The sequence below is a fragment of the Panthera tigris genome, chromosome B2 (assembly GCF_018350195.1).
Source record: "Panthera tigris isolate Pti1 chromosome B2, P.tigris_Pti1_mat1.1, whole genome shotgun sequence".
NCBI classification, from domain to species: Eukaryota; Metazoa; Chordata; class Mammalia; order Carnivora; family Felidae; genus Panthera; species Panthera tigris.
In genome coordinates, this window is record NC_056664.1 from 89,357,775 (window position 1) to 89,384,387 (window position 26,613).

Genomic DNA, 26,613 nt, shown 5'->3' on the forward strand with positions numbered 1-26,613 from the left:
ATCAACCAATTTCTTAATCAGTTCTTTTCTTATGGCACTGTAGGAGAAAGCAAATCCTCCCCCCTCCCAAATAATTGACACTCTCCAGTATGATAGTACAGGTTGCCAAGGTGTGCTTTAAAAGTACAGAAACAGGCAGACCTGGATTTTAGCCCAGCTGTTATGAAGCTGCTCAACATCAAGCCTATCATTTAGCCTTTCTGAGCCTAAGTAAATTGGGTTGATACTTACCTCATGGGTTTGTTACATGTAACCTTACATATTGCATATGTTCAATACATGGTAACTGTTATGCTAACAGATGGAGCTGGTTATTGAAGGCATTAGATTGAATCATATGAAATTTTGTAGATAAAAAATGGCCAAATTTAAGACTTCCTGATAAGGTTTTTCCCTCTTAGGAATCTCAAGAGCACTATTGCTGTGAAGCCCAAGTATGGATGGCAAGGCCAGATTCCTTGGTGAATTTTCAGTCAATAGTCATGGCCCTTTTATCAGTGACTAGTTTATAATATGCTGAAGTAACACCCATAACCATGGAGCTCAGGGATCTTAGACTATCCCTTTCTATACTCCCAACGTGAACAAATATTTTACATCTTACTAAAGTTAGCATATTAAACTCATTGCATTTGAATGGTTACACTTCCATTCCATGCTACTGAGAGTCACAAATACACAGGAAGGATGCACATAAGCACACTGTTTCACCTGCTCTTTCTAATAATACCAATAACATAGACAAGCCTATCTAGACTTTTGGTGATACGTGTGCTCTCCTAAAAGCTGGATTTCAAGGTATTTTCTATATTGTTGATTTCCTTCTCAGTCACTCTCCTTTGCACTTGAGGCAGGCGTTTCCGGAAATTTCCACTCAGCACGATGTAGAGAAAAGGATTAATGCTGCTGCTGGCATAGCTGAAACAGATGGAGAGATAATAACCCACATGGAAAGCCAGCGTGGGCTGCTCCATCTGTAAGTTCACCAGTTGTATCACGTGATAGGGGGCAGCACTTAAGATGAAGACTGCCACCAGCACCAGCACCATCTTTGTCAGCTTCATCACTCGTTGCTTTGGAACACCGGGATTATGACTACAAAGGAAGCATCAGGATAGACAGAACATAAACAACCATAGAAATTATGGGGCAGTGATTTCCTAGAGCTTTCATTAACAGAGATGTCATGCAGTTACCATGAGCCCCCTGATGTGTTGTGATGAGAAGAACTGATCTTTCCCCAAAGCACATAACTACAGTCTAATTGTGATACAATATCAGGCAAGTCCAGATTGGGAACATTCTATGGGATACCTGACCAGTACTCCTTAATACCCTCGAGGTCATGAAAAACAAGGAAAGAGCAGGAAACTCTCATAGACTAGAGGAGACTGGGGAGACATGACAACTAAATGCAATGTGGTATTCTGCATTGAATCCTGGGCCAGAAAGAGGCTTTAATGAAAAAACTGGAGAAATCCAATTAAGGGTAGAGTTTAGTTAGTAGTAATGTACCAATGCCATTTTCTTTGCTTGGACAAATGCATCATGGCAGGGTAGTATATTCATGGAGGAACAAAGTGAGGACTGTATAGGAACTCTGTACTATTTATGGAACTTTTCTAGTAATTTAAAATTATTCCAGATAAAATTTGAAACTTCCCAAGTTTTATCATGTTATATTTAGATATTTAATAGAAATGTCCCAGGGATGTAGTTGAAGCAGATGAAAAAGCCCAGGGAATGAGTAAAAAAAAAGCATGGCAACTGAAAATCTTTGTAAGATAATGATTCTTCTGCAGCTTATCTGAGTAGGCACCATCATTCCTCTAATTATTTGCATTTTGAGGGGTAATTGGACAGTATGAGATTTGTTTCATAAGATGCTCTTTGCATTTCTGAGGAAAGTGCTGGGAACAAAGTGATCTGTTTTGGAGAATGGTCTTAAAAGGGCTCAAGCATCATCTCCAACTGTCAGTGTCTTAATACTCCATGTGATTCCATTTCAACTGTCTTCCCAGCTCAGCTGCCTGTGATACATTTAGAAGCTAAATTATTTTTCTATAACTGTGGCTGCTTCCCTTTTCCATTCTAAATGGGAATGCAACATTTCCAGAGAATTTCAGGAAGCTAAGTGGGAAAAAATGTCATGGGTCAATAAAACACCTAAACCTTTGGCACCAGAGTTTGCCACAGATTTTGACTCATGGTTAAATTGATCACCTATTTGACTTCCAGGGAAGATGGTGGGTTAGGAGAATCCTAAACTCACCTCATCTCACAGATACAACTAGATAACACCCATATCAGTTGTAAATAACCCAGAAAATGACCCAAAACCTGGCAGAACAGACTCTACAAAGTTAATCATAGAGAAGAGGCCACATCACAAATGGTAGGAAGGGCAAAGGTGTGGTCAGGAGCAAAACTGACATGTAAGGCTGTCCACAGGAGGGCAGGAAGCTGCAAGCATGAAGAAGGCAGAAGAGCAGAGCCTACACTAGACATCCTAGGCAGGGGGGATCTGAACTGGGAAGACGAATCTCCACATTTGGATTTAAAACCAGAGGGGCTTAACTTCCCAAGTTTTTACAATCAGTGAGGCCTAATACCTGGAACTTTAAAAATCAGCAGGCTCATCTCTGGGAGAGTTAAAGGGCGGAAGGAAACTGAGTTCCCACCCCTAAAGAGACAGCACAACCACAGTCCCTCATAGATACAGCACAGAAGCAGCAGTTCGAAAAATATCTGTGATTTATTTATTAATCTCAGAACATGTGCTGGAGGGGCAGAAATCATTAGGAGACTTATCCAAGAATAAAAGAGCATGGACACCTGGGGAACCAGCATGAACACTCTCTACCTAGCTTGCTAAAAGTGTACCCCACCCCCACGTTCTCCTGCAGACCTGCCTCCTCCAATATGCCTTTGGCTGGAGCCCATCCAAAGCACTGCCATAAGCTTGGCAGTGTGTAAGCAGCCCTGCCAGTGGCCAGCGTCACTCCAAAATGACTCCTGTCTGGGGTGCCCGAGTGGCTCAGTCAGTTAAGTGTCTGACTTCGGTTCAGGTCATGGTCTTGTGGTTCGTGAGTTCTAGCCCAGTATCAGGCTCTGTGCTGACAGCTTAAAGCCTGGAGCCAGCTTTGGATTCTGTGTCTCCTTCTTTCTCTGTCCCTTGACCCCTCACACTCTGTCTTTCTCTCTTCAAAAAAAAAAAAACATTAAAAAATAAAACAAAAACAAAAACAAAGTGACTCTGTCCTGGAGAGAGAAGAAGATAACCACACACAGAAGTTTCACTGTGGCTCCAGCAGTGGACTGGGGGCAGACATCTGGTCTGACTATAGTCCCTGACCACCAATGAAAGCTTCTCAGGAGACAACACGGGGAGAGTCCCCTGTAGTTTGATGTTATTGCATCTCTGGCAGATGCGTGGTCTGACCCAACTCAAGCCCACAATAGCCCCATACTGATCCATTAACAATACAGGACCCAAATTCTGCCCACCACCAACAGAGAGCCATTGCAAATGACTGGACTGAAGTCAAATGCAGTTCAGCCATAATAGTAGGGCACATGCAACACACATAGGAGACACCCGTGAAGCAGCAGATTCTGATGAACAGAGAACATTGCACTGCAGGGCACTATAGAACCCCTTCTTCATTAGGACATCACTTTCAAAAGCAGGAGATGTAGCTGATTTCCCCAACACATAGAAATAGACATAGAGTGCTAGACAAGATGAGAATCAGAGGAATAGATCTCAAATGAAAGAACAAGACAAAATCACAGCAAGAGAGCCAAATGAAATGGAGATAAGCAATATGCCTGATAGAGAATTTAAAGTAATGGTTATAAAGATACTCACTGGACTTGAGAAATTACTGAAATTAAAAAAAAACAGTAGAGGGAATTAATAGCAGAATAAAGATATTTGTACTACCAAAGTGAGTATAAAATAGTAGAATAGAGGAAACAGAATAATGGATCAGTGATCGGGAAGATGGAATAATAGAAAGAAATCAAGCTTAACAGGAGAGAGAGAGAAAAAGAATAATAAAAAATGAGAATAGATTAAGGGAACTCAACGATGCAGTCAAGCATACAAATAACGTTTGTATTAACAGGGATCCCAGAAAGAGAAGAGAGAGAAATGGGGGCAGAAAATTTATTTAAGAGACAATAGCTGAAAATTTCTATAATCTGAGGAAGGAAACAGACATCCAGATATAGGAGGCACAGAGAGCTCCCAACAAAATCAACCCAAGGAGATCCACACCAAGACACATAATGATTAAAATGGCAAAAACAGTGATAAAGAGAGAATTTTAAAAGCAGCAAGAGAAAAGAAAACATTTACATATAAGGGAAGTGCCATAAGGCTATCAGTTGATTTTTTAGCAGAAACCTTGCAGGCAAGAAAGGAGTGGCATGATATATCCAAAGTGCTGAAAGAAAAAGCCCCTGCAACCAAAAATGTTCTGTCCAGTGAGGCTATCATTCAGAGTAGAAGGAGAGATAAAGAATATCTCAAACAAAAGTTAAAGAAATTCATCACCTGTAAACCAACCTCCTAAGAAATATTAAAGGGGATTCTTTGAGTGTAAAGGAAAAACTGAAAGTAGGAATAAGAAAAGTAGAAAGCAGAAAGGCAGAAAAAATAAGTATATCTATAAAAATCAGCCCAGGGATTCACAAAATAAAAGAATGTAAATTATAACACCATATACCTAAAATACTGGGGAGGTGGGAATAAAAATTTAGTGCTTTTAGAATGGGTTCAAACTTAAGTGACCATCAACTTAATATAGACTGCTATATGCATAAGATGTTATATATAAACTGATGATAACCACAAATCAAAGACCCGTAATAGATATGCAAAATTTAAAAAAGAAAGGAATCCAAGTACATCATTAAAGAAAGCCATCAAACCATGAGAGAAGAGAGCAAGAGAAGAAAGGAACAAAGAAGTACAAAAACAACCATAAAATTAGAAAATGACAGTAAGTACATACCTATCAATAATTACTTTGGATGTAAGTGGACTAAATGCTCCAATCAAAGATAGGGTGACTGAATGGATAAATAAGTAACACCCATCTATATGTTGCATAGAAGAGACTCATTTCATTTCTACAGACACATGCAGATTGAAAGTGAAGGGATGGAAAAACATTTACCTTGCAAATGAAAGTACAAAGAAAGCTGGGGTAGCATTATTTATACCAGACAAAATAGACTTTAAAACAAAGACTGTAACTAGACACAAACAAGGACATTACATAATCATAAAGGGAACAATCCAATAAGATATAACGATTGTTAATATTTATGCACCCAACATCGAAGCACCCAAATACATAAAGCAACTATTAACAGACATAAAGGAAGTAATTGATTGGAATACACTGATAGGGCACTTTAACACCCTACTTACATCAATGGGTAGATCAGATAGAAAATCAACAAGGAAATAGTGGCTTTGAATGACATACTGGACCAGATGGATCTAAGATATATTCAGAACATTCCATTTTAAAAGAGTGGAAAACACATTCTTTTCAAGTGCACATGGAACATTCTCCAGAATAGGCCATAAAACAAGTTTCAACAAATTCAAAAAGATCAAAGTCATATCATACATCTTTTTCTAACCATATACTTATGAAACTAGAAATCAACCATAAGAAAAAACCTGGAAAGAGCTCAAATACATGGAGGTTAAATAACATGCTACTAAATAATGAGTGGGTCAATCAAGAAATCAAACAGGAAATAAAAAAATGTGGACACAAATAAAAATGATAACACAGTGGTCCCAAATCTTTGGGATACTAGGGCACTCAGCCAGTTAAGCATCTGTCTTTTGGTTTTGGCCCCAGGTCATGATCTCACAGTTTGTGATGATCACAGTTTGTGATCTCACAGTTTGTGAGCCCCATATCAGGCCCCAAGCTGACAGTGAAAGAGCCTGCTTGGGATTCTCTCCCTCTCTCTGTCTCTATCTCACTTCCTCTTTCTCTCTCTGTCTCTCAAACAAGTAAACGTTTTTGTTTTTTTTTTTAAAGGGGGAAAAAAACCCCAAGACTTTTAAATATAGAGAACAAACTGTTGGTTGCCAGAGAGGATGTGGGTGGGGGGATGGGTGAAATAGGTAAAGGGGACGAAGAGGGGGTGATGTGTGGGAGATCTAGTGATCTTGTCTTTCCAAAATACAGTAATCTATTCTAAAGACAAAATTTAATATTTGTCTTAAAATCCAACATGTTATGTGTTCACTGACTTACTTAACTTGATATAGACAGTTTCAAGTAGAAAATAATTTAGATTTATTCATACAGTTTTACTGACAACTATTTTTAAAGTTTCTTCCCAAGTCTATTGTCTTAAGGTAAATCTTTGGTTTTATTCAGTCCTAATTAATCTCGTCCTAAATATTCAAGTATTAATGAGATTCTTTTCCTCCAAATTAAAAGATTAAGCACAAAATTAGAAAGTTATACATGGCATCTAGGATATTTCCATATGTACACAACTCTTCAAAGTGTACAAACAAAACATTTAAGTAACGTTGATAACAAATATAAAAATATTCTTTTAATGGTATATTGAGTTCTGTTTAGATTTTTATGAAACTATAACATTAGTATCGCAAGATTTATCACTGGGAGGTCCTCAAATAGCAGCTTCAGAACATATCTTATTTCAGAAAATGCCTCATATAAACATTAATGCCCGTATGTCTAAATGTGGTATGTTTCAAGTGATTGTTGTTTAAATTTCTGTTGTGGATGTCTTAGGATCTCTGAATTGTTCTTTCAACAAATAAAACAAAATAGGGTAAATACTTACCATCTGGCATCCTTATTCTGTTGGTACATCTCCCAAGTATAGCATAAAATTAAAATATAGCATACCAAAATCAAAGGCAGAGGGAAAAAAAAAGTTGTTATTGTCAAATAAAGTGTATACCTGTAAAATGAGAGAGAGAGAAGACATGGCTGTTACATTCACATTGCCAGGAACTGGCTTTTACAGTTTATGAGGCATGATTTTCTAATTTCTCAGGGCTCAGGATAAAAGTCTTTGGGGGAAAAGTTAAGGATCTTTGCTGCTTTTATGTAGAGAAGTCTTGCTCTTCATTATTTGCCAACAATGGTGCTCATCTGTTCTCTAGCCAAGCCCAGCACTACTGAGTACAAACAGGTGAGAATACATATTATTACCATTATCTTTAGTGTTATCTACAACAATACGGAACGGCAAGTAGCATTTATTATATAGTATATGCTGATCTGAGTACTTGACATATTTTAATCCATTGAATCTGTTCAATGCCTGATTACAATTGCCATTAGTATTCTCCTGTTATAAAAGAGCAAACTAAGGCACAGAGGGGTTAAGTGGCTTGCCTGAGGGTATCCAGCTAGTAAGTAGGAGAGGTGGGATTTGAATCCACAAGAGAGTTGAGTTGCACAGCCCACCATTGTAATCAAGACCCTGATGGCCTCTCAAAGGGCCTGTTGTGAAATGAGCCAGTCTTTTCCTTGAGATCCCCTGGGGAAAATTCTCAGGTAAGCCAATTCCATTTTTGCATGGATTCCAGGTATCCTCCTGCCTGGAAGAAGCTTGGTGTTGGTGAAAGAGGGCAGCCCACACTGGGTAGGTGTGCACAGGGTGGCGCAGGGAGAGCACCTGGGAGCAGAGGGACACTGAAAGCCACACATTGGTTCCAGTCTCAGTTCACCATAAGAACTTAATTCTGGGGAGTAACAACAGAGGCGAGAACCTCAGGATTGCCCTTATGATAACCAACCAAAACCAGCAGATGCAGCTGCTGGTGCAAAATAATCATTATTTCTTTGACACAGGCTGAGTCCTCTAGACATCTCAGGTTGTGCTGCTCTGTTAGACAGGTTGGGGTTCATATGAATAATCTGTCAGCCACCAGTGATTAAATATCATTTCACCTTTAGATTGGCAGATGGTGTTTGTCTGTGAGTGCTGCCAGTGCTGGTGGGAGAAAATAATGAATTAACAATCACTCCTACTGATGTTGTGGTCCTCTGGAGATTTTTGTTACTGGATTTGTAGCCTTGCAAGGACCTCTGCCTCCATCCCTCTTGGGCTGTGACTACATGACGCAGAAATGACTCACCTATTTGACAAGTGGTAGATGGGAAAAAGGAATCTTCCAAATTGACTGGAGATAATGTATGTGAAAAGCACCTAGCACAATACGTAGCCTGTAGTAGGCGGTCAAAAAATTTTAGTCATAGACTCCAAGGATATATTCAAAATTTCGAACAAAAATTTTTGACTTAATTTTTCTTTTCAAATTAAAATGTGAGAAATAAGCCGTATTGGCTGCCTTGTTAGTTACCCAGAGCTGCTGTAACAAATGACTGGGTGGCTTAAAGCAACAGAAAGTTATTGTCTCAGTTGTGGAGGTAGAAGTTAAGGGGCACCTGGGTGGCTCAGTCAATTAAGTGTCCAACTCTTCATTTTAGCTCATGGCATGATCTCATGGTTGTGAGATCAAACCTCAAGTTGGGGTCTGCTGAGCGTAGAGCCTGCTTGGGATTCTCTTTTTTCCTCTCTCCCCAACTCTCTCTCTCTCTCTCAAAAAAAAAAAAGTATGAAATTAAGATGTTGGCAGGGTTGGGTTTTTTTTGGAGGCTCTGAGGAAGAATCTATGCCATGCCTCTCTGGTAGTTTCTGGCAATCCTTGGTGTTATTTCCCTTGTAGACACATCACTCCAGTCCCTGCCTCTGTCTTCACAGGCTCTCTCCTCTCTGTGTCTCTTCAAACCTCACTCTCCTTCTGAGGACACCAATCACTGGATTTAAGGCACACTCGAATCCAGTATGACCTCATTTAACTTGATGATATCTGCAAAGACCCTATTTCTAAATAAGGTCACATTCATAGGTACTAAGAATTAGGACTTGAATATATCTTTTGGGCGGGAGGGCAAACTTAAACCAAACTCCAGGGGCACACTGTTAAGGTTGGAATCTTGGTAACGCCTAGACCCTTTTGGAAATTTTGCCCCTCCCTTGATTTTTGCATTCCTGCTGTGTCTGGTTGCCATGGATCTTTAAAATCCATATTTAAATATACTTGTGTCCACTGAGGCTACATAATTAAACTCCAAATCTTTTTCTAAAGGTTACCCTCTCCTTAAAATCAGGCTACCAACTTGATTGTGGAAAGCAGAAAGCGAAGTGGGGAGACTGCCCCTTAGAGGATCCCCAAGGACACTGTGTGCAGCTGCCCACGTGTTGACAAGGAGGATGAAGCACTTCACAACTTAATTCAACTCTATTTTTCTTAAGTTTTAACAACCTACCGGAGTACATCGTCAGGGGATGTTAAATCAAAAGCACAACTCTCCACGCCGTCTTTAAATTTGATGACCTTCGAGTAGACCCAGACAGGCAATGCCAGAATAAAGGAAGCTGCCCAAAGGCCCAAATTGATGCGGATGGTCTTGTACCTCGTTCTCCAACTTGTAAGTCGAAATGGTTGGACGAGAGCCAAGTACCTGCAAAGCCAGTTAAGAAGGGTTTGGGAACAATCAATAAAACGCTGAGCTGCCAGGATGAAAGGTTCATGACAAGAGTAAATTATTAGTATTATTATCTTCCCTGAAGCACACCTCTATCAGGGTAAAAGAAAGTTCTATTTTTTAAGAGCTGGCTGGTACCTGTAGAGAAAACAACTCTTGACCCTGCAAGTCTGAATAAACCACTCACTGAAATAGCTGTCACTTCCCCGAACACACTGATAATGGTAAAATTTTGCCCTGTGAAAACTGTCTTTACAAAAGTGCTTCCTATGTAGGCTGGGTTCTGGAAAACTTTGCTTCTGAGCGGGGATTTCCTCCAGGGGAGAGGGGCCTTCTTCCCAGTAGGATTTACTGACATGGAGGCAGGAAGGAGGCAAGTGCACTGGCTGGTAGGAGAGTCCCCAGGCAGGATGAGGTTCTGGCCCATGGGGACAGGCATTCTGCCCAGATGACTTTCCAGTGGGGGCCTCAGGCTCTTGGAAAGCAGTCCATGGGAATCACAGTGAGGATAAACCAACATGACTAGTGCAGACAATGCAGATTTCCAGGAATTTAGGCTGCAGGCCAAAGAGGGGAAATGGGCTAATTTCATGGGGAAGGGGTTTTCTTTCTTTTCTTTTTTCCCCCCATTTTTAATTCAGAAAAAAAGCATAATCATTAATGAAGCTTGAAGTCCTGACATATTAAATATATTTGGTTCTCCAGCAAGTCCAAGAATGTTTCAGAGCCAACTGAAAGCTAAAAGGTGAGAAACAGCCTAGACCCAGAAGGAAGGCTATCTGTGAAAGCACAGTTTTGCTGGAGGTGGGGGTGTTGGAAGGCAGTATCCATACACATCAAATAAATGTAAAACATGTTCTGGTGGTTATTTAATTTTTGTAGAGCTACTTAAGATTTCTAAAAATAAAAAAAATTGCTTGTCCCCTGTTCTTTCAATTTTGCATGAGAGGCAGAACTTTTTAAGGGACACTTAGTTAAGGGACCCCTTGGCATTCAGGGAGACGTTTGTGGCCCAGGGTACCCAAGCTGCTCCTCTCCTGCACATTGCACCTTCATTACCTGTGGCTGAGGAGAGAAGGACCCCTCCCTCCCTCATGTACAATCACGAGGTAGTGATTGTACAGCAGCCCAACCATCATTTTGTCTGGGATGAAAGGATAATGGAGTCATGGCATCAATAGATTAGGGAATCTTCTCTGATTGTATCTTCACCCCAACACCCTCCTTCTCCCACCTGAAAACCCCTCACTGGTTTTCCATCTCCTTTCAGATAAAATTCAGAATTCTTACCATTATTTGCCAAGTCTTTCTTCACCTGGCCCTGTCTGTCACTGAGGCTGCAGCTTGTTCCAGTCTCACTATGGCCTTCCTTTAAGCTCTCTCCCCTTTCAAGGCCAGGTGCATGCTGTCTTACTTGCCTGGAAGAATCTCCCTCTGTTTCCTCTTGCTCTTCCTTTGAGTCTCCATTTAATAGTCTGTGTGTCTCGGAGCGCCTGGGTGGCTCAGTCGGTTGAGTGTCTGTCTTCGGCTCAGGTCGTGGTCTCATGGTCTGTGGGTCTGTGGGTTTGAGCCCACATCGGGCTCTGTGTTGACAGCTCAGAGCCTGGAGCCTGCTTCAGATTTTGTCTCCCTCTCTCTCTGCCTCTCCCCAGCTTGTGTTCTTTCTCTCTCTCAATAATAAAGAAATAAACTTAAAATATTATTTAAAAAAATAGTCTGTGTGTCTCAGAGAAGCCTCCCTTGACTACTTACTCTATACAAGGGCCCATGACTATAAATGCAGATGGTGGGGGAACTCTGCTTTTCTTTCCTAGTATGTATCACTGTGTGGAAACACACATTTGCTGTGTGACTCTTCACTTAATGTCTGTCTACATCTCGGGAATGGAAGCCCCAGGAAAGCAGGAACCTTGACTATTAGTTTAATGCTCTTGTATCATTTGTATCCAGCATAGTTCCTGACCTATGGTCATACTCAATAAATATTTGTTGAATGGGGGATTTGGCTCCTACTTACTGACTTTTGATGTTCTAGAGAATATATTTACAAAAGTAGCCATCTATGAGAGTTTAGGCAGCTTTCATCTGGAGGTATATACATTTAATATTTTGGATGTTTACAAAATTTTTTTGGTATTGATTTTTTAATGTACCTCTCTTTTTTTTTTTATGAAATTTACTGTCACATTGGTTTCCATGAAACACCCAGTGCTCATCCCAACAGGTGCCCTCCTCAATGCCCATCACCCACTTTTCCCTCCCTCCCAACTTCCATCAACTCTCAGTTTATTCTCAGTTTTTAAGAGTCTCTTATGGTTTGCCTCCCTCCCTCTCTGTAACTTTTTTTCCCCCTTTTCCTCCCCTATGGTCTTCTGTTAAGTTTCTCAGGATCCACATAAGAGTGAAAACATATGGTATCTTTCTTTCTCTGTATGACTTGTTTCACTTAGCATAACACTCTCCATTTCCATCCATGTTGCTACAAAAGGCCATATTTCATTCTTTCTCATTGCCAAGTAGTATTCCACTGTGTATATAAACCACAATTTCTTTATCCATTCATCAGTTGACAGACATTTTAGGCTCTTTCCATAATTTGGCTATTGTTGAAAGTGCTGCTATAAACATTGGGGTAGAGGTGCCCCTATGCATCAGCACTCCTGTAACCCTTGGGTAAATTCCTAGCAGGGCTTTGCTGGGTCATAGGGTAGATCTATTTTTAATTTTTTGAGGAACCTCCACACTGTTATCCAGAGCGGCTGCACCAGTTTGCATTCCCACCAACAGTGCAAGAGTGTTCCCGTTTCTCCACATCCTCTCCAGCATCGATAGTCTCCTGATTTGTTCATTTTAGCCACTCTGACTGGCATGAGGTGGTATCTCAGTGTAGTTTTCATTTGTATTTCCCCGATGAGGAGTGATGCTGAGCATCTTTTCATGTTCCTCTTGGCTATCTGGATGTCTTCTTTAGAGAAGTGTCTATTCATGTCTTCTGCCCATTTCTTCACTGGATTATTTGTTTTTCGAGTGTGGAGTTTGGTGAGTTCTTTATAGATTTTGGGTACTAGTCCTTTGTCCGATATGTCATTTGCAAATATCTTTTCCCATTCCACTGGTTGCCTTTTAATTTTGTTGATTGTTTCCTTTGCCGTGCAGAAGTTTTTTTTTTTATCTTCATGAGGTCCCAATAGTTCATTTTTGCTTTTAATTCCCTTGCCTTTGGGGATGTGTCGAGTGAGAAATTGCTGTGGCTGAGGTCAGAGAGGTTTTTTCCTGCTTTCTCCTCTTGGGTTTTGATGGTTTCCTGTCTCACATTCAGGTCCTTTATCCATTTTGAGTTTATTTTTGTGAATGGTGTAAGAAAGTGGTCTAGTTTCATCTGCATGTTGCTGTCCAGTTCTCCCAGCACCATTTGTTAAAGAGCCGGTCTTTTTTCCATTGGATATTCTTTCCTGCTTTGTCAAAGATTAGTTGGCCATATTTTTGTGGGTCCAATTCTGGAGTCTCTATTCTATTACATTGGTCTATGTGTCTGTTTTTGTGCCAGTACCATGCTGTCTTGATGATTACAACTTTGTAGTAGAGGCAACGTCTGGGATTGTGATGCCTCCCACTTTGGTCTTCCTTCTTCAATATTACTTTGGCTATTTGGGGTCTTTTGTGGTTCCATAAAAATTTTAGGATTGCTTGTTCTAGCTTTGAGAAGAATGTTGGTGCAATTTTGATTGGGATTGCATTGAATGTGTAGATAGCTTTGGGTAGTATTGACATTTTAACAATATCCCTGATGAATATGGATGCAAAAATTCTCAATAAGATACTAACAAATCGAATTCAACACCATATAAAAAGAATTATTCACCATGATCAAGTGGGATTCATTACTGGGCTGCAGGGCTGGTTCAATATTCACAAATCAATCAATGTGATACATCACAATGATAAAAGAAAAGATAAGAATCATATGATCCTGTCAATCGATGCAGAAAAAGCATTTGACAAAATTCAGCATTCTTTCTTAATAAAAACCCTCAAGAAAGTTGGGATAGAAGGAACATACTTAAACATCCTAAAAGGCATTTATGAAAAGCCCACAGCTAATATCATCCTCAATGGGGAAAAACAGAGCTTTTTCCCTGAGATCAGGAACACGACAGGGATGTCCACTCTCACCGCTGTTGTTTCACAGAGTGTTGGAAGTTCTAGCATCAGCAATCAGACAACAAAAGGAAATCAAAGTCATCAAAATTGGCAAAGATGAAGTCAAGCTTTCAGTTTTTGAAGATGACATGATATTATACATGGAAAACCGGATAGAGTCCACCAAAAGTCTGCTAGAATTGATACATGAATTCAGCACAGTCACAGGATACAAAATTAGTGTACAGAAATCAGTTGCATTCTTATACACTAATAATGAAGCAACAGAAAGACAAATAAAGAAACTGATCCCATTCACAATTGCACCAAGAATCATAAAATACCTAGGAATAAACCTAACCAAAGATGTAAAAGATCTGTATCCTGAAAACTATAGAAAGTTTATGAAGGAAATTGAAGAAGATATAAAGAAATGGAAAAAAATTCTGTGCTCATGGATTGGAAGAATAAATATGGGTATTGTTTGGAAGTAGGAACCTACTATTGAAATATTCCACACACCTGTAGTTATTATTAATCAGAGAAAGAAGGAGAGAAATTATCAAATGCATTTGAAATTTCTGATCTGTTAAATTGGCAATACTTGAATGGCTTAAATGTTCCCTGCTTGCATGTGCATATGTATGTGCTTTCTCTCTCTCAAAAAATAAATAAACATTTAAAATGACTTAAATGTGTAAGTGATAAGGCTTACTCTTGGCACTGACATGGCCAATGCCATGGTTATGGCCTTGCAAAGAAAACTCCATTTCTGTTTTACAAAATCTCAGATTTTGTTGAAGTTTTATGATTTAGTACAGTTGGAACCATAAGAAATGCCAAGAAGGAAAAGGTTCAGTTTTACAGACTCTTAATTTCTCTCTGGCCATGTAATCTCTAGAGTGAGGACAGAGAGAAGGATAAGTATTCAAGTGCCTTAATTCTAAAATAAAATTTTAGCATACTGTGTCCATTAGACTAAAAAAGTGACATTAAGGGGTGCCTGGGTGCCTCGGTCAGTTTAGTGTCAACTCTTGGTTTTGGCTTAGGTCATGATCTCATGGTCATGAAATTGAGCCCCATGTTGGGCTCTGTGCTGAGCGTGGAGCCAGCTTGGGATTGTCTTTCTCTCTCTCTCTCTGCCCCTCACCACTTGCTCTCTCTCTCTCTCACTCTCTAAGTAAACATTAAAAAAAGAATGAAAAAATTAAAAAGTGACATTCATATATATGACACACATGCACATGTACACATACACTCACAGAAAAGAACCGGTGAACATTAGGGAATGTATACAGTTGGTCTGTTCCAGTGCAGACCACGTCCATTCACTTTATTTGCAGTAAGAGGTTTACAGAAGAGGTACAATTTCCTTTCTTTAAAGAAAAAGCCAAAAACTCTCCTGCCTTCAGGGTACAGGGTCTGAATAAGCTTTTATTATCTCTGAGAATGGGATTATGATTGGTAATACCTGTGCTTTAGATTGCTTTCTTTCAGTGGGCCTGTCCTCTGCTGCGCCCTCACCCTGCGTTGGAACAGCGGCCAAGCTCACCAGGCTTTACCTAAGACATTGTCAGCAATGGCTGGCATCAGATGAACCAAACAGACCTACACTGATTTTTTTTTTAAATTTTTTTTTTAACGTTTATTTATTTTTGAGACAGAGAGAGACAGAGCATGAACAGGGGAGGGGCAGAGAGAGAGGGAGACACAGAATCTGAAGCAGGCTCCAGGCTCTGAGCTGTCAGCACAGAGCCCGACCGGGGCTCGAACTCACGGACCGTGAGATCGTGACCTGAGCTGAAGTCGGACGCCCAACCGACTGAGCCACCCAGGCGCCCCCCTACATTGATTTTTAAATGTGCTGTTAATTATAAATTGAGAAGCACAATCTATATTTTGAGAATTCTTTTGCAGAAATGCAGTAGGATATAAAAAATGCATTAAACATCACCATCATTATTCATGTCTGAATAATGATCCACTGAATGATTTCTATGAACCTCACTATTCCTTTGTTTTTTCATTTGAAAAACTGATCATCACATCCTCACCCCAAAGACACACATGGAGTGGAAAAAGAGGCAGAGCTCAGGAAGAGGTCCTGGAAGGACCCAGGGAAATTTAACATAGCACTCAAGACTGACAGTCATTCATTTGTCAGTATTTTTTGAGCACCTATATGCCAGGCACTCACATAGACACTTGGGATTTATTAGTGATCAAAGACCCTGACTTCATGGAATTTACATTTGAGGGGTAGGGGAAACTGAACAATAAACAGTACACACACACATCCAAACAAAAAGCAAATTATACTATATAATATATTGGAAACAAAGGAGAAAGAAAAAGTAGATCAGAGCAAGAGGGGGTCAAGTATGCTGGGTTGGGGTAGGTATGGGAAGAAGGTGGATGGAGATTTTAAATGAGTTGTTCTCTGAGACCATTCCTGTTTTGCATGTTACTGTATCTTTAGGGCTTGTTTCTATTTGGGGAATGTTGCTAAGACCTAGTCTGGAGGTCCTTGCATCTAGATATTGCAGGGACATCCTAGCTTGCCTGCTTCCTGAAGAGGTCAGATGATAAAGTTGTTATGAGCCATCTGCCATCTCTAGAGACAGCTTGGAACTGGGCTCCACCACTCCCTGGCTCCATAAGTATTCACCATCACTGTCATCTCCTCGAATAACATTAGCTTATATGGTTGGTGAATACGGCTATGGTACATTCCAGGTCACAGTCTAATGCATTTCTAATGATGTTAATTAAATATCAGCATTTGTGTTAACTCATATAATGATGGGTGTAAAAGATGTAAAATATGGTCTTCCTGGTACTGCAATGTCTCTTCATAGCTATCCAGGAGCCCAAATTTATTTCCCAGATTCCTTCAAACTGCCAGGTGATAACAAGAGTCTGTGAGACATTGAACATACCAAAAATAGCCCTGGACAGAGAGTAAGGAGACATACTTCAGTTCTCAGTTCTGCCATTGACTTCCTGTGTGCCTTCAGAAAATACCCTCACTTCTTGGGGCCTCAGTTTCCTTAATGCAAGAATGATGGGGGGCACTCATTCTTGTTTCTAACATTTCATGATTTCAAGATATTTTTTATCTTGCAGTGAATTAGAAATAATACTGAAGTAAAGAATGAATAGGAAAAAGATTTTAGTGTTTTAAAATTTCCATTAAAAATATAATTCTATGAAAGTTGGAAAAAATATTCTGAAGTCCTACAATGAAATAAGCAAAGTAAGAGGAACTTTGCTGTTACAAACCAGCAGATGTTGCTTAAACTGGGATAAACATGGGAAAGCACAAGCATTTCTGAATTATGTTAAGTCATTTCAGAGTTTCATCACTTACCTGTCCACACTCATTACAGTCATGATGGAAGCACAGGCAAACTGGTTGCAAGTATCCAGGGATGTGATAATGGTGCAGAGAGGCCCCCCAAACACCCACTCTCCTCCCCGTGCCCACTGATGAATAAGAAAAGGCATTCCAATGATGTGGACCAGATCAGCCACAGCCAGGTTGCAGATATAAATGTCAGGAATAGTTTTTTTCCTGGACCTGAAAGAAAAGCAGGGAAACTGAGGATTGATACTGAAATTATGCACCTTGTTCAATTTATGCCACCTGTTACAAATTTTTAATTGTCTAAATGAATTTTAAAAGAAATTAAAGGAAAACCTACACAAATTCATGTATGAATGTCTAGTCTTGTGTGTACTTAAACATTTTGAACTATATACCTGATAACTTTCTGTGGTGGCTTAAAGATATGTCCACAAATTCTTTGGTACTGCTTTCAAAAGATGGAGCCTAATTATCTCCTTTTGAGTGTGGTTAAACTTAGTAACCAACTGTTCACAAATGGAATATGGTGGAAATGACAATGTGTGACATAAGAGCATACAGGCATTATAGGCCTTGCTCTCTCTTGGATCACTTTCTCTGGGGTAGCCAGCTACCATCTTGGGAGGATACTCAAGCAACTCTGGAGAGATCCGCATGGAGAGAAACTGAGGCCCCCTGCCTACAACCAGCATCAGTCTTCCAGGTATGTGAGTAGGCTACTTTGGAAGTAGATGCTTCAGCTCCCACCAAGATGACTGTTGCCTTGGAGAACAGCTAACTGCAACTTTATGAGAAACCCTGAGCCAGAGCCACCCAGCTAAGCTGCTTCTGGATTCTTGACGCTTGAAACTGTGTGGGATGATAAATGTTGATTGTTTCAAACCACTAAGTTTTGGGGGGTAATTTCTACATAGAAACAAATTATACCAGTTCCAAGCTCCATCAGGCAAAAGGCTTACTCCTTACTTATCCCTGCCACCAAAAACAGCTGAACAGGGAAAATAAGTGGTTTGCATTATACAATGCATTTTTTTTCCCACTGAAGCTTAAGTCATATACTAACAGATCATTGTTAAAAAGTTTCAACCATTACTTAGAAATATTCCAATAATATCTAACCCAATAGCAAAGACTATGAATTAAGATCATGAAATCCAGACAGTGTGGAGAAGAAATCTGAAGAGTAAACTGTTAGAGGGCATGGAGAATAATCTCATGACCCCTGCTGGGGGGAGTGCATTCGATGCTGTCTAGATGTGGCTCTCTTCTCTGTAGGCAAAAGAATTTTCTAAGGGCAGAAATTTAAATTTAAAATTTAGTTGGTTCCATGGGACACCTGGGTGGCTCAGTCAGTTAAGGCTCTGACTCTTGATTTTGGCTCAGGTCATGATCTCACAGTTCATGAGATGGAGCCCCATATCGGACTCCAAGCTGATGGCACAAGAGCCTGCTTGGGATTCTCTCTCCCTCTCTCTGCCCCTCCCATATGTGTGTGCATTCTCTTGCTCTCAAAATAAATAAAATAAACATTGAAAAAATTCATTTGGTCCCTATCTTCAAGGTGTTAGGACATTCAGTAATAAAAAGGTAACATCTTTATTTGGGAGATGCTATTCATTACTTCAACAAAGATTTTATTGAGCACCAATTATGTATCAGGCATCATATTGTGCTCTGGGGCTGCAAAACTAAATAATCTATAAACTCTAACATCAAGGAGCTTGTAGTCTAGATGTGTATACATAAAGATCACTGCAGTGTGGTGAGAGAAAGCTAGAGCAAGCTCAAGGAGCACACAAAAGGGGCCCCTGCACCCTCCCCTGGAGACAGTCAAAGCAGATTTCTTGGCAGAAGTGGCATCTGAACTGAGGACAAATAAGACTGTACAGAGCACATAAAAATTAGCCCTAAGATTATGCCACAATTGCTAGTTCACTCTGAATACACGGCTTTGCTCTGTGGTTTGGAAGCTAATGTGTGTCTTTATTATCCATGAGCTGAAAATTCTACAGCCTGTGAACTTTATTTCTAAGCCATAAAATCCTTGTGTGCAACAAATCAGAGAGGATGCTTTCTCCAGATCCTGGCAAGCACACACTGTGTGGGAAGTTACTGCCATCGAATACTTACTCAGCAACCGCACTTGGGGCATGGTTGATGACACTATAAAGCATGTTGGTTCCCTGTCCCCAGCAGGTTGGTGACTCATATCAGAAAGATCCAGAATGAGAAGAGATTTGAGGAAAAGATGATGTCAACCAAAAGATCAGCCAAGTGACTGTCCTTGGTCTCTCATCCTCTGTCCTCACCAGGCCACAGGCAGTGGGAGATGGCGAGGGGACAGGGGAGGAGAATAGCTCCCAGAGGTCAAGTAGAAAGAGTTCCACATTAAAAAAACAAAAAACAAAAAACAAAGCAAAACACCATAAAATCCCCCATAAATTTTAGCCTATAAACAGATGTTATTTCCACTTGAATTAGGATATAAACTCTAAGTGGTTGCTTAGGGTCTAATTGCAGCAATTAGATTCACAGCCCTTGCTCTTCTCTAGACAGGTACCCATCATCAACTGATAATGAATTATGGTAGTACCATTGTGGAGGACAGTGCAAGCCATTAAGTGGCAATTAAAATGAATTAAATAAAGTGTTTCTAGGTGATATTCTGTATAGAAAAAGAGAATTCTGAAGCAAATGATGATCTGGGCAAAAGATGATAGATAGGGCAATAAAAATAACACATTATAGTTATCGTTGCTTTCTGTGGTAAGAGTGACAGCATAGAAATTTTAAAAAAATTAAGGAGAAATTGTAAAATTTCTACCTATACAACTTGTATTCTTTTTTTTTAGGTCTAACTCATCTCCAGATTTTCTGTTGCCAGACTTCATTAAATTTCTGTCGTGACTCAAACATTTAAAATAAAAAATGTAGACTAGTGATCCTTTTAGCTAACATGTTTTCCATATGGTTAACATGGCCGTATCTAATGCTCACTAATTTGGAGAATGATAAAATAAATTATGGTATTGCACAGTACCTTACAATAAATTATGTAGTTGTTACAAATCATAGTTTGCGAGAATATTTAATCAAAAGGGAAACATACTGATTAAGTAAAAAAGTCCCAATTATGTATAAAGCATACATTTATTTAACATTTAAATAATTTATTTCAACATTTGTTTAGAAATATGCTGGAATCATGCCAAGTGATTACAATGATTATCTACTGGATAATAGTAGTATAACTATTATTTGTGTTTAAACAGTAGTATGACTGTTAATAACATGTTTACATTTTATGGTCATAAATAACAACATATGCTATGGATTAAATAAAACACATAACACCACACATGCGGGAGGCTGCTTTGCTGATCAACTTGCTTTCAAATCCTTTTCCCACTCTTCTCCAGCTTTGTTCCTAGGTGTCCTTGCCAACTGGCTTTTGGTTGGTTTTGGCCAGTAGGAAGCACTGTTGGAGGGAAATTGGAGGGTGGGAGGAGAGGAGGGGTCAAGGCATTTTCTTATCCTTTTAAGCTATTGGCGTCTCTGGCAGTGGCTGCACATCTTCCATGGCCCCATCTTCCTCCTATAGCCTCAATTCCGTTATCCCAGATCCCTTTATGGCTACAGCTCCCACGAGGCAGTCTAGATTCCTGGGGTCTATAAAACTACCTATTTTCTTTTCTCCATCCAGCTCAGGGCTGGGAGAGGGGTGGTGGTGTTAGGGTGGGAGATGGTGGTAGGACATGGTAGAAGCTTCCTGATTTTTAAAAATTTTATTTATTTTATTTTTAAATGTTTATTTATTTTGAGAGAGATTAAGAGCTAGCAGGGGAAGGGCAGAGAGAAAGAGAGAGAGAGAGAGAGAAAGAGAGAGAGAGAGAGAGAGAGAGAGAGAGAGAGAGAGAGAGAGAGAGAGAATCCAAGCAGGTTCCATGCTGTCAGTGCAGAGCCTGACTCAGGGCTTGATTCCAGGACCCTGGGATCATGACCTAAGCCAAAATCAAGAGTTGGATGCTCAACTGACTGAGCCACCCAGGTATCCCCAAAGCTTCCTGCTTTTGTGTATCTTCGGGTTGATGTCTGACATTTAACTCTAGTTGAATTAAATCCCACTTATGGAAAAACCCCAATGTATTAGTAGTGATTTTGTGAAGCACTGGGATGAGAAGAATTCTGAATCTTTGCACGGTCACTACTTACAGGACAGATCTGTGCACAGATTAGAGATGACTGGTATGAATGGGAGAGTTTGGAATGGGAGAGTAGAATGACATACTTGCCAATGCTGCTCTAGATACATAGTGGGATACAGTTGAAAGAGAACCTAACTGGCAATTCCATTTTCATTTCTATGCCTTCCTTATGTCCTAGGAAAAGACATTCAACCCCTTTAGATTCCAGAGTTTTCTTGGCTCATTGGACCATTGCAATGAGGCTCTTCCAACAACTTTCCACGTCGGGTGAACAGATGTGGCTGAAAGGTTCTATAGCATCTGAAATATAGGATATGTGTGCAGCAAGAGTATGGTTAACTCCAACAAGAACTTACATATGGCTGACACTCTGAGAACGGCTGAGGGCTGGGTCAGAGGGAACCAGTAGTTATGATTTAAGCTGGGTAGAAAAAATGAAGGGGTCTTATTCTAACTTTTTAATCTTCCTGTCTGTTTTAGCAACTGGTATTCCACCATTAGATCATTTGTGTTCCTGGGGCACCTGGGTGGCTCAGTGGGTTGAGCATCAGACTTTGGCTCAGGTCATGATCTCTTGTGAGTTTGAACCCTACATTGGGCTCACTGCTGTCAGTGTAGAGCCTGCTTTGGATCCTCTGTCCCCCTTCTCTCTCTGCCCCTTCCCCACTCATGTACATGTGCTCTTGCTCTCTCTCAAAAATAAATAAAAATTAAAAAAAAGAGTATTAGATTCTTAATATTGCTTCAGGTTAATGTACTGACCCTCTTGTAATCTCTGTATAAAATGTAGATACCACTGGGAGGGCTAAAAGTAAGGTGTTTCAGAATTCATGATTTAGTATGAATTCATTGACTTGACAGTGTCAGGGAATGACAGAACAAGGACTTTTTATTTATCAGGAAACAGGGCATCCCTTAGAGAGTCTCTGCCAGTAGACTGTCAGTCGACAGGTGAAAGATGTGTTCAGGAGGTGGGGGTAGGGATCTGATGGAGAAGAACATCCTCCCCTTTATGGAAGTAGCTTCCCAGGGCCCACTATGACTGTGGAGCAGAGTTGTGTAATGGGATTGAGTTCACTAGTCTCCCACTGAAGAATAAAAGGGGGAAATGATTGTGTTATAATTGGCCCAGTTTCCCTCCTACATTTTCTAATCTGGCTTTCTTTTGACCTGCTGTGAATTTAAAGTGTGACCAACTGGTAATGATCTGGCTTCACTACTTTATAGTCACCTTCCTAATGCACAATTTGCTTCTTACTCTTTAAAATGGCCACATAGAACCTCTTATTCTGGAAACTCCATATTTCTTAAACTTATTTTTTTTCTTATATGTTTTTAGTCTTCCTTTGGCAAAGTCAGAAGTTAGTTCATTTCTTGTTTCCTAGTATCGCTAATGATCTTACTGACTTTCAGTTCTGTTCATCCTCTCCTGATACAAATATTCATCATAAATGGAAAAGTCACTAAATCTTCTTTAAATGTATCTACTTCTCCTTATTTTTAGTGTAATCTTAATATTTTAATTAAGCCACCCATCTGTTAAGAAGGTAACAAATAAAAGATCATGGCAAGGCATGATGAAAATATTAATACAAATTGCCTTAAAATTTTTGGAGAGCAATTTTCCAAAAACAAAGTGTTAGATAAATTCCAAGCCAAAAAAAAAATTAAAATTAATTTACTTTCAAATGATTTTTGAAAGACTAATACATTTTTGGACAGCAATTTACAAAGAAAAATATTAAAGTCCTAGTAATAAAAATTAAAATTAAGTTGCTCCCAAATTTTTTTTGAAAGATTAAAAGATTCATCTTAAAAGCTCCATTAACGTATCTTCTCACATATTATCTATAAAATGGTAATGATAAGAAGAAAGAACAGATTTTTCACAACCATTGCAAATAAATTGGTCAGTATGATGGCTCAGGTTTTCTTTTTTTTTCCAGTTAAATGATTACTTGCTTTATGTTGAGAATCTGTTTCCAGGAATTATAGCTCATACTGACTTTTAGAAGAGTTCACATTCCACATTTATTCTTTTTTCCAGCTTTGTCTCCAGCTAAGTAGATAAGATCAGGCCATTGTCTATTGGTGTAATTAGAGGGGAACCAAGAATTTTTTCCAGCCCCAAATATCTCTTCAACAGCTTGTCACAGGGCCTGAAATCTAACACTGAAGAGTCTCTGCATATAAAAATTGCCTGTAAAAAATGCAACCATTTCTGTAGGGCCAACACATGATAACTTGATTTCTCACCTGTGGGGCTCTATGGATGTGAGACATCCTATATGTATCTCCAGGAGAGGACAGTAAAGATCCTGAGGGGTATGAGGGAAGATAGAAGGAGAAGTGGGCAGGAGCAACAGGCAAACAGGGGAGAGCGAGAAACATTCCCGTTTCTGACTATAAACTCTCTACTTGGCACTATTGCTTCCTTGATGCTTCCGGAGAATATCTGATTACTTCTGTTTTCCTTCCTGGAACTTAATATTTGAAGCATCTTTTTTTTTTTCACTTGATTGTTTTTAATGTCTTGTATTATTTTTCAAATTATTTTATGTGTTTAAATCTTAGCTTTTCTGCTAGTCTTTGAACTTTTTAGAGTCAGATGCTACCGCATTTCTTTGGTATTTGTATAACACTTAGTGCTGGGTTTGCAATAGGTATTAGCAATATGTATTGAGTTGAACTACTTACAGCACTTAAAAAATTATTTTAAAATGCTTGATGTTCACAAATGGCTTTACAGGACACAATAAGAAATGCTTGAATTCATTAAGAGTAGAATTCTAATATACCAAATAAATCTTCAATTATGGATGGTGTAAATACCGTTGATGTGCTACACTTAACTGCAGAGATAATGACAATAAAAATTTGAGAGGTGCCTGGGTGGCTCCGTTGGTAAACATCTGACCCTTGATTTCGGCTCAGGTCATGATCTTGCAGTTCATGAGTTCAAGCCCTGTGTCAGGCTCCACACTGCTGACAGTGCCGAACCTGCTTGGGATTCTCTCTGTCTCCCTCTCTCTCTGTCCCTTCCCTACTTGCACTCTCTCTCTCGCTCTCTCTCTCAAAATAAGTAAATAAAGTTTAAAAAAAAGGCAATCATTAAAAAAAAAAATTGCAAGTGGGCTGGCTGATAAGAAGCCACCTGGGGAATGTGACCAGTTATGAACTTTCTCCGGAATAGTGAAAGTCATCTGCATCACCATCCTCTGGGTTGCTTTTGCTCTTAATTGATTCTGTGAAAATTCTTCTATGTACATAGTAAATCCAACCATCTTTCTAGTTTTGGTGACTTGTTTATATGTTTTCATTTATTTTTTAATATTTATTCATTTTTGAAAGAGAGAGCGCGAGCAGAGGAGGGGCAGAGAGAGAGGAAGATAGAATCCACAGCAGACTCCAGGCTTTGAGCTGTCAGCACAGAGCCCAGTGGGGCTCAAACTCACAAGCCTCGAGATCATGACCTGAGCTGAAGTTGGATGCTCAACTGACTGAGCCACCCAGCAGCCCCTTTTGGTTTTATTTTTATATATATATTTACAGCACCCGAGTTGGGTGAGGGGCAGAGGGAGAGAGAGAGAGAATCTTAAACAGGTCCACACTCAGCATGGAGCCCAACACGGCGCTCCATTCATGGCCCTGGGAACATGGCCTGAGCCAAAATCAAGAGTCAGATGCTCAACTAACTGAGCCACCCAGGCTCCTCTGCTTGTTTTTATTAATGTGGAGAAAATAACCTAGAATTTGGAATCTGAGTTCATGGGAATTCTGGATCTTGGGATCTGAGTTCAATGCCAGGACTGTCACTAACTGTGTGATGCTGGGCAAGTTATTTTCTCTCCTAAGTCTCTTTGCCTAAATGGGTATAGTAATTGTACTGCTATTTTGGATTAAGTGGGTTTACAACTGTGCTTTGTAAGTGTAATATGCTACACAAAAGATTGGTGTAATTATATGTTAATATGCTGAAAACACTATTATTAAGTGTTACTCTCAAAAGTGTTTTCTTATATAGGAACATGGACAATTTTTTTTATGGTGGTTATAAGCATGATTGGAGACCAGGATAATTAAATTTAACATCTTATATTGATTAAAAGAAGTAAAATTAAATGTGAAAATAATCAGGATAGCAAAAATATCAAGTAGTGATGGGGCACATGTACACGAACTCTGAATCCTTGTGTCAAAACCCATAGGAAATAAGTAACCTATTCCTATTTTCCAGGCTGAACCTTATGCCCTGGGTTTGAGAGGAACGAGGAAATTACCTGAAGGAGGTGGGAGATGAGAAGCAAAGGCAGGAGGTACTAGGGAGCAGATATCTCTCAGTTTGGCCTACATGGGGATAGTCTACACTGAAGGGAAGAGCCTACCATCTATGACTGCCTGAATCTTTGGGTGATCAGGTAGAGTATCTCTCTTGCTCAAATGAGTGAAAAAGAGTCTCTTTCATCAACCGACCAGGGCAACTTGTTAGGATAACTCTTATTGCCAGAAAATAGAATGGTTGCATTGAAGTTTTATTCCATGCTTGGGCTCCACCTCTAGAGATTCTGAATTAGTTAGTCTAGGATGAAACTATGTATTAAGTTTTTTTTTTTAAGGTTATTTATTTTGAAAGAGGGAGGGAATGAGGGAGAGAGAGAGAGAGAGAGAGAGAGAGAGAGAGAAAGAGAGAAAGAGAGGGAGAATGAGCAGGGGAGGGTCAGAGAGAGAGGATCCCAAGCAGGCTCCATGATGTCAGCATGGAGCCCGACATGGGGATTGAACCCATGAACCAGGAGATTATGATCTGAGCTGAAACCAAGAGTCAGATGCTTAACTGACTGAGGCACTCAGGCGCCCCTGTATTAAGATTTTTAAAAGCTCCTCAGGTGATCTGATATGGTGCTAAGATTGAGAAAATTCCCTAACCCAGCAGGAAGCATTGGCTTAGGTCTTTTCATTTTGAGTTTTACAACTCAGATGTTACTTAATACATGATGAAAATATCTGTAGAATCCTGTTTAATTATCTTAACCAAATATTTCCAAACCAATTTCATTAAGAAAAATCCTATAGAGGGAAAGAGATTCATTTAGGGAGTATAGAATGTGCCTAAATTACGGAAAAGAATAAGAAGATCTTACCTTATTATAGTGAATACAATGAGGATGTTGCCAACCAGCCCCAGTGAACAGATAACCCCAATCATAGAAGGGAGGATAATTGTATCCACAATGTTGAGGGTTTGATAAGCAATCTCTTTATTGCAGGATTTGTTCAAAAGTTCAGCAGAGGTGTTCCAACAGGATGAATAAAGTGAATTCAT

At 39.6% G+C, this 26,613-nt stretch overlaps 1 protein-coding gene across 1 annotated transcript; it reads right to left on the bottom strand.

Moving 5' to 3' along the window:
- Window positions 1-537: 537 nt before the first annotated feature.
- Window positions 538-26,613, bottom strand: MCHR2 (melanin concentrating hormone receptor 2). Its single transcript, XM_007097369.2, has 5 exons — window positions 26,432-26,613; window positions 17,089-17,298; window positions 9,360-9,554; window positions 6,859-6,978; window positions 538-1,095 (listed from the first exon to the last, which is right to left on the bottom strand). The coding sequence occupies exons 1-5, from the start codon at window positions 26,611-26,613 to the stop codon at window positions 780-782; spliced, it is 1,023 nt and encodes a 340-aa protein (XP_007097431.1). The 3' UTR covers window positions 538-779.

Excerpts from the sequence above, each read along its gene's own strand:
- MCHR2 (XM_007097369.2), bottom strand. The coding sequence starts at position 26,613 with ATGAATTCACTTTATTCATCCTGTTGGAACACCTCTGCTGAACTTTTG. Across the intron at positions 17,299-26,431 it reads ATTGTATTCACTATAATAAG|GTCCAGGAAAAAAACTATTC; the intron begins GTAAGATCTTCT and ends CTTTTCTTTCAG. Across the intron at positions 9,555-17,088 it reads ACTGTAATGAGTGTGGACAG|GTACTTGGCTCTCGTCCAAC; the intron begins GTAAGTGATGAA and ends CTGGCTTTGCAG.